Here is a 7,705-nt window from a genome sequence, read left to right as displayed (position 1 = left end):
GATGATAGAAATAAAAAATCAATCTACTTTTGTTTTCGGAGATTTATTTCTCATCTCCTTTAGAACCGCATCTCCATAGGGTACGGAGAATATATGCCTCGTTTACAACTCTACCATACTAACTTCTTTCACGTTTTAATTTTTGGCTAATTAGTAAAATTGTAGAATGAATTGAGTCGGCTTGCGAGTTGAACAAATTAGAGGAAAATAATAGATAGATTGCTTATTTAACAAAAATTTTTATCAATTGTACAATGTACGAAAAAAAAAATAATAGTAAACAACTTTATTTATATATACTATTCAAGCTTGTATGCTCGGACACTTATTATTATATTATCATTACTGTTGGTTTCATAATTAAGAAATTTTTGAAGCTGATCCAATCCTATAAATACCTCCATTCATTCTCCATATTGCAACACCCAAAAACTTCATAAATCTCTTCTTCATCAAAAACCTTCAATCTTTATTTATTTCCTTAACATTTATCATAAAAAAATGGGTGTTTTGACTATTGAGAGGGAAATTACCACTTCAGTCCCCCCAAGTATCATGTTTAAGATTTTCGTCCTTGAAAACCATATTTATCTTCCAAAGATTGTTCCCCATTTCAGTGTTGAAGTCCTCGAAGGAAATGGAGGTCCAGGCACCATCAAGAAGACTACCTTTGGTGCGGAAGGTAAATTACTTAATTGCTACATTATTATTAAATTGATTGCATTGAAAGGTCATTAATTAATATGGAATATCAAAACTAAGTATAACAACAACAACAACAAAGCCTTATTCCCGAAATAATTCGGGGTCGGCTAACATGAACCATCATATAAAACCGTGAAAATCAAGTCGTGTCAGCGACACAGATTCGCTCCCTCCACTCCGTCCTATCCACTACCATATTTTCCTCAATTCCCAATAAACTCATATCACTCTCGATCACCCTCCTCCAAGTTTGCTTAGGTCTTCCCCTACCCCTCACCACTACATCCCTTTGCCACTCTTCGGTTCTCCTAACCGGCGCATCAAGCGCTCTACGTCTCACATGGCCAAACCACCTTAGTCGGTTTTCTCTCATTTTATTCTCAATAGATGTGACCCCTACTTTTGTCCTAATTATTTCATTACGCACCCGGTCCTTTCTCGTGTGACCACACATCCATCTCAACATACGCATCTCCGCCACCGACATCTTATGGATATGCAGGTACCGAATTCAAGTATATTAAGACAAAAATCGAAGCAACAGACAAAGAAAACTTCAGCCATAGCTACAGCGTTATTGAAGCAGATCCAAAGACAGAAAAGCTTGCAAAAATAACAATGGATATCAAAATGGAGGCTTCTCCTAATGGAGGATCCATTATCAAGACCTGCAGCAAATATTATCCAAAGGATAACTGTGAGGTAGATGAAGAGCTAATCAAGGCTAAAGCAGAGAAGGCAATTGATACAGATTGAAAGCGATAAATGAAGGTTTTAATCGTAAACCAACAAAGAGGTTCTTCTCTAGCTAAACTAGAAGGAGTGAATCCCAATAAACAAGCTATAAACCTTAGGTTCTCAAAGAGAATGATTTTGATTGATAAAAAGTTAACTCATCCTTACAAAATGAGGGTTTAAATACATCCCTCTATGATAATAAAAGACAAGGACTACCCCTACTAGGGTTTTAATAAGGTTATTCATAAAAGGGTAAAATAGGTGATACGCCCCGACAATCAGTACAATGGTACATGTACGGATTGTCAGGGTTGTTGGTGAATAACTTCGAAAGGAAGTAAACCTAGAGATCCGCCCTGGGTAGATGTTGATACGCCTCTTTGTGTACTCCTAGATCCGCCCCGCTCGTATGTCCTGGGGATCCGCCCTCCTCGGTATATCCTCCGTGGGTTTGATGTCTGAGGATCCGCTAGAGCACGCGTGATCAGTGCTGCCAGTTAGGATGTCCACATCATTCTCTCCTTCTTTGAAAGATCTCGGCACTGATTCGTCTTTGTTGAGCTCCAAAGGACCATCTGACTTCCACGGGCTAAGGTCACGGATGTTGAACGCTGGTGATATTTTACCGAGCCAATTCGGCAATGCTATATGATAGGCATTGGCATTGATCTTCTTGGTGACCTTATATGGCCCGTATTTCCTAGACCGAAGCTTGTTGCTTGTGGCGTTGGCGAGTCTCTCTTTGCCCAAATATACCATAACCTCATCCCCAACTTCAAACTGTAGGTCCCTACGGTGCTCATCCGCCTTAGCCTTTAATTTCTGATTTCTCTCCTCAAGTGTCTCTCTCACCTCTTGGTGCATCTGTACATAATCCTTAGCCAGCTGGTTGGCGGTCACGTTTCCTTTAGGAAGATGGGCTATATCAAGGACGTGATTTGGGGTCTTTATGTATACTACCTCAAATGGGGATCTCCCGATTCCCAAATGTACAGAGCCGTTGTAGGTGAACTCAGCTTGGGCTAAAACCACATCCCACATCTTGGGCTTATCCTTACATTTGCTGCGCAGTAGGTTACCCAAAGTTCTATTGACCACCCCGGTCTGACCGTCTGTTTGAGGGTGGGCGGTGGTACTAAACTTCAGAGACGTATCAAACAGAGCCCACAACGTCCGCCAGAAGTGACTGAGGAACTTCGTATCACGATCCGAGACGATGCTCTTGGGTACGCCATGTAGCCGGACAATCTCTCTGAAAAGTAGCTTAGCAGTCGCCGAGGCATCATTAGTCTTACGACATGGTATGAAGTGAGCCATCTTTGAAAACCGATCAACCACGACAAAGATGGAATCCATGCCCCTCTGAGTTCTGGGTAACCCTAGGATGAAGTCCATGGACAGATCCTCCCATATGGTCTCTGGCACAGGCAAAGGCAACTACAATCCAGTATTTGTAGTGCGTCCCTTGGCGATCTGGCAAATATAGCATCGTTCTACTAAGTAGGCAACATCTCTCCTCATCTTAGGCCAGAAATAACGGGAACTCACTGCTTCATATGTCTTGTCTCGCCCAAAATGTCCTCCAAGGGATCCGCCATATAGACCACGAATAACCTTCTCGCGGATGGAAGTGCAGGGTAAGAAAAGTTGGTTGCCCCTCATGAGATACTCATCCATCAGGTGATACGCCCCATCCCCATGCTGGTGTTGACACTTCTCCCAGATACTACCAAAGTCAGGATCCGCCAAGTATTCTCCTCTGATGTGTTCAAAACAATCGGTCTTCAGGTTGACTGTTTTTATTAGTGACACCCTTCGACTCAAGGCGTCTGCCACCTTGTTATGTTTTCCAGCCTTATGGATAAGCTTATAGGGGAACTTATCTATGAAGGCGGACCACCGGGCATGCATGGAGCTTCAAAGTTGCTTCTAACTTCCCAGGTACTTGAGAGCTTGGTGGTCAGTGTAGAGGATGAATTATTTCCCCACCAAGTAATGTTCCCACACTTTCAACGCCCTCACTACAGCATAAAACTATTGATCATACGTGGCCCACTTTTACCGTGCCTCACAGAGCTTCTCACTGAAATATGCAATGGGCCTCTTTTCTTGCATCAAGACTCCACCAATCCCAACTCCACTGGCATCACACTCAACTTCGAACAGTTTATCAAAATTGGGATACGCCAGCACGGGCGCTGTACTCAACTTTTCCTTGATCAGGGCGAAGCTCTTCTCTTGGGCATCCGCCCACTCGAACCCCCTTCCCTTCTTCAAACATTCTGTCAACGGGGCCGCTATGGCACTGAAGTTCTTGATGAATCGGCGATAAAATGTTGCTAGCCCATGAAAACTTCTGATATCCCCCACATTCCTCGGAGTGGGCCATTCTCAGATGGCTCTTACCTTCTCCCCATCAACTTGGATCCCATCGCCACTAACCACGAACCCAAGGAAAACCAGGCTCTCCATGACGAAATCACACTTCTTAGTGTTGGCGTATAACTGGTGTTTCCTTAACAGGTCAAACACTATCCGTAAATGCTCCACCAAGGTCTCGCTATGAATCAAGATGTCATCAAAATACACAACTACAAATTTTCCAATCACCGGGCGAAGCACCTGATCCATCAGCCTCATAAAAGTACTGGGGGCGTTAGTCATCCCGAATGGCATAACTAACCACTCATACAATCCATCTCTGGTCTTTAAGGCGGTCTTCCACTCATCCCCAGATCGAATTCGTATCTGATGATAACTGCTCCTGAGATCAATCTTGGAGAAAACTCGGGATCCGCCAAGTTGGTCTAGCATTTCATCCAGCCTTGGGATAGGGAACTTATACTTGATAGTGATCTTGTTAATGGCCATACTGTCCACACACATCCGCCAAGATCCGTCCTTCTTGGGCGTAAGTAGGGCTGGGACGGCACATGGACTCATACTTTCTCTAACGTATCCCATTTCAATGAGCTCTTCCACTTTTTGCCTCATGATGTCATTTTCCTTTGGACTCATTCGATAATGGGGAAGGATTGGCAAACTAGCCCCGGGCACAAGATCGATATGATGTTGGATGTCCCTCAAAGGTGGTAACCCACTCGGCAGCCCTTCAAGGAACAGATCTTGATATTCGCCAAGTAGGCGGGTCACCTCAGTTGGCATCTCCCTTTCGCCCCTTTGGGCGGATTCGTGATTCGCCTTAACCATTACCACATACACCATCTAGCTCTTTTCACATTCGCTGATAAATGATTTATGTGTAGGACAGACTACCAAGGTAGACTTCTCGTCGGCCGTTGGCTCTCTCATCATTGGCGTAAGGACGAACTTCACCCCATCCTTCACAAATCTGTAAGTGTTCTCTCTTCCTGCATGGATGGCATCGTTATCAAACTGCCAGGGTCGGCCCAACAATAGGTGGCAGGCATCCATATCGACCACATCACAACAGACTTCATCACTGTAATCACCAATCGCAATAGGTACCCTGCATCTCTGGGTCACCCTAAGTTCACCCACGTTTTTTATCCATCCCACCCTATAGGGGTCGGGATGCGCCTCCGCCAACAACCCGAATTTCCGAACGGCGCTGCTGCTCACAATGTTCTCTTGGCTCCCACTATCTATTATCACATTGCATCGCCCACCTTTCACGAGACAGCGGGTCCTGAATAGTCTATGCCTCTGATCTCCCTCTATCCGGCTGGAGACTAACAAACGCCGTACCACATGAATGGCGTATCTCTCTTCATCCGCCTCATCATCATCTTCTCCCAAGGGTTCACAAAATACTTCATCCCCTTCGTCGTAGTCATCTTCATACCTTTCCACCATGTTGGCGCACTTCCTCCTAGGACATTCGTTGGATCTATAGCCTAGCTGATTGCACCGAAAACATTTAAAAGGCGCTGGCCTCCATACGGATTGTTGCTCTTAGGTGGTATAGGTGCTTCCTTGTACGGCCTAGTATCTCCGACAGATCCCCTTCCCACGCTGTTGACCTTGGCCCCACTGGCACTCGCCACCTGCTTGCCTTTGTCATAAGGTTTCACGTTATCTCTTCCTCCAGGCGTATACTCAGTAGTGGCGGATCTCCTGGATCTCCCGGTTAGTTGAGACTCAGCCTTGAGGGCTAAATTTCTAGCATCTTGTACCCGAACCACCATCTGTGTGCCAATACGATCCTGGATGTTGTATCTCAACCCTTCTAGATACCTAGAGGTCTTTTGGCTTTCAGTTTCCGACAAGTTGGCCCTTGCCGAAAGCCTCAAGAACTCGGAGGTATACTCATGGACACTTCGGGTCCCTTGAGAGCATCCCCTGTAGGAGCTGTAAATATACTGCTCATAATCCGACGGTAAGAACCGCTCCCTCAACATCGCCTTCATCCGTAGCCAAGATCGAATCGGATCTCTGCCCCCTCTTCTTCTCTCTTCCCTCATCTGATCCCACCAAACTGATGCACCACCCTTCAAGCGATACGCCACCAGCCTTACTTTCCTCTCATCAGGAATTCCATCATACTTAAAGAAACGTTCCACTTTCGATAACCAGTCTAAGAATCCCTCTATATCCAGTTCTCCTCTAAAAGACGGTAAGTCAATTTTTAGCTTAAAGGCATCATCTCTATCAAAGTTTCCTAGACCTGGGTATACTCTAGCAACCTCCACACGTCGGTTGTCAACAGGCCCAACATCCCTCATAGTTCTAACGGTATCATCATTCCCGATACCATCAAAGTCATCACTATCACTATCAGCATTATGCACAAGGACAAAGTTGGGTCTTCTTACCTTAGGATCCCTAGGACCCATTTGTGGAAGCTGTTGTTCAGGGACTCCTTCCTTTCTCTGGGTTGATCCTCCCGCGGTTGGTCGGATTAGAGCCAGAACCTCCAGTTTGAAGTTTTCTAGGGAGGTGGCTAGCTCCAGGAACTGTTGATCGGTTTGCCTCTGCCGCTCATGGCTGGCTTGGATCTGCTCCGCGAGGTGCTCCCTCAGCTCCTCATACCTCCGGTGACTGGTTTCCATGGAATCTTACGGTTGTCGGGGTTGAACCATTTCCAAAAGAAGTTTCGGGTCAGGAAACGATCATCTCTGATACCAACTGATACAGACTGAAAGCGATAAATGAAGGTTTTAATCGTAAACCAACAAAGAGGTTCTTCTCTAGCTAAACTAGAAGGAGTGAATCCCAATAAACAAGGTATAAACCTTAGGTTCTCAAAGAGAATGATTTTGATTGATAAAAAGTTATCTCATCCTTACAAAATGAGGGTTTAAATACATCCCCCTAATGATAATAAAAGACAAGGACTACCCCTACTAGGGTTTTAATAAGGTTATCCATAAAAGGGTAAAATAGGTGATACGCCCTGACAATCAGTACAATGGTACAGGTACGGATTGTCAGGGTTGTTGGTGAATAACTTCGAAAGGAAGTAAACCTAGAGATCCGCCCTGGGTAGATGTTGATACGCCTCTTTGTGTACTCCTAGATCCGCCCCGCTCGTATGTCCTGGGGATCCGCCCTCCTCGGTATATCCTCCGTGGGTTTGATGTCTGAGAATCCGCCAGAGCACGCGTGATCAGTGCTGCCAGTTAGGATGTCCGCATCAGCAATGGGCTTGTACAAGGTTGTCCAAGCCTACATTTTGGCCAATCCTGATGTCTGCAACTAAATTTGGGGTTCAATAATGTTCAATTAATGTCAAAGTCAACCATTCAAAAACAAACAAAACTCATTAATACATAAAACAAACTTAATAAATAAATAAGATAAAATAAAAAAAAACAAAAAAGATCAAAAAATGAAGGACCATGAAATGTGGTCGGGATCACATGCATAAGTTTGAAACTTATGATCTAAAATCAATAAATAATTCAAAGTTATATCCATTTTCTACATATGAATGAAGTGTGAAATCAAATAATGCAGTTTTTTTTTAATAGTATAGAATTTCATCTATATATTGTAAGAGTTTGGACTTGTAACGATGAGTTTTTTCTTCAATTCAAGTTAATGAAATAATTAGCTTCCATTCTCTTGTCTTTCCTTTCAATTTCTCTACTCATTTTTATTTTGCTCTACAATTAAATTAATTGCTTCCGCTAAATTAGTCGTAATACTTCCAACAAATAATGTGTGTTTGATGCCTTTTTTTCCTTTTGATGTTAGGCCTAAGGATTTTTTGGCCTGAGAATAAAAGTTTTATGTTGTTCTAAATTAATTTTTATTTAATATTGTATTTACACCATGT

The 7,705-nt window shown here is 43.7% G+C and overlaps 1 protein-coding gene across 1 annotated transcript; it reads left to right on the top strand.

Moving 5' to 3' along the window:
* Nucleotides 1-501: 501 nt before the first annotated feature.
* LOC136216945 (major allergen Pru ar 1-like) lies at nt 502-7,126 on the top strand. The gene is made up of 4 exons (XM_066003492.1): nt 502-682; nt 1,208-1,443; nt 6,090-6,097; nt 7,072-7,126. Exons 1-4 carry the CDS (start codon nt 502-504, stop codon nt 7,124-7,126), a joined length of 480 nt encoding a protein of 159 aa, XP_065859564.1.
* The last annotated feature ends 579 nt before the right edge of the window (nt 7,127-7,705 follow it).

The sequence above is a fragment of the Euphorbia lathyris genome, chromosome 2, assembly GCF_963576675.1.
Source record: "Euphorbia lathyris chromosome 2, ddEupLath1.1, whole genome shotgun sequence".
NCBI classification, from domain to species: Eukaryota; Viridiplantae; Streptophyta; class Magnoliopsida; order Malpighiales; family Euphorbiaceae; genus Euphorbia; species Euphorbia lathyris.
This window is presented reverse-complemented; position numbering and strand designations above follow the sequence as displayed.

What these genes read in the sequence shown, in the direction of transcription:
- LOC136216945 (XM_066003492.1), top strand. Translation starts at nt 502, where the DNA reads ATGGGTGTTTTGACTATTGAGAGGGAAATTACCACTTCAGTCCCCCCA. An exon ending in GACTACCTTTGGTGCGGAAG is followed by an intron (nt 683 to 1,207) that starts GTAAATTACTTA and finishes ATGGATATGCAG; the next exon opens with GTACCGAATTCAAGTATATT.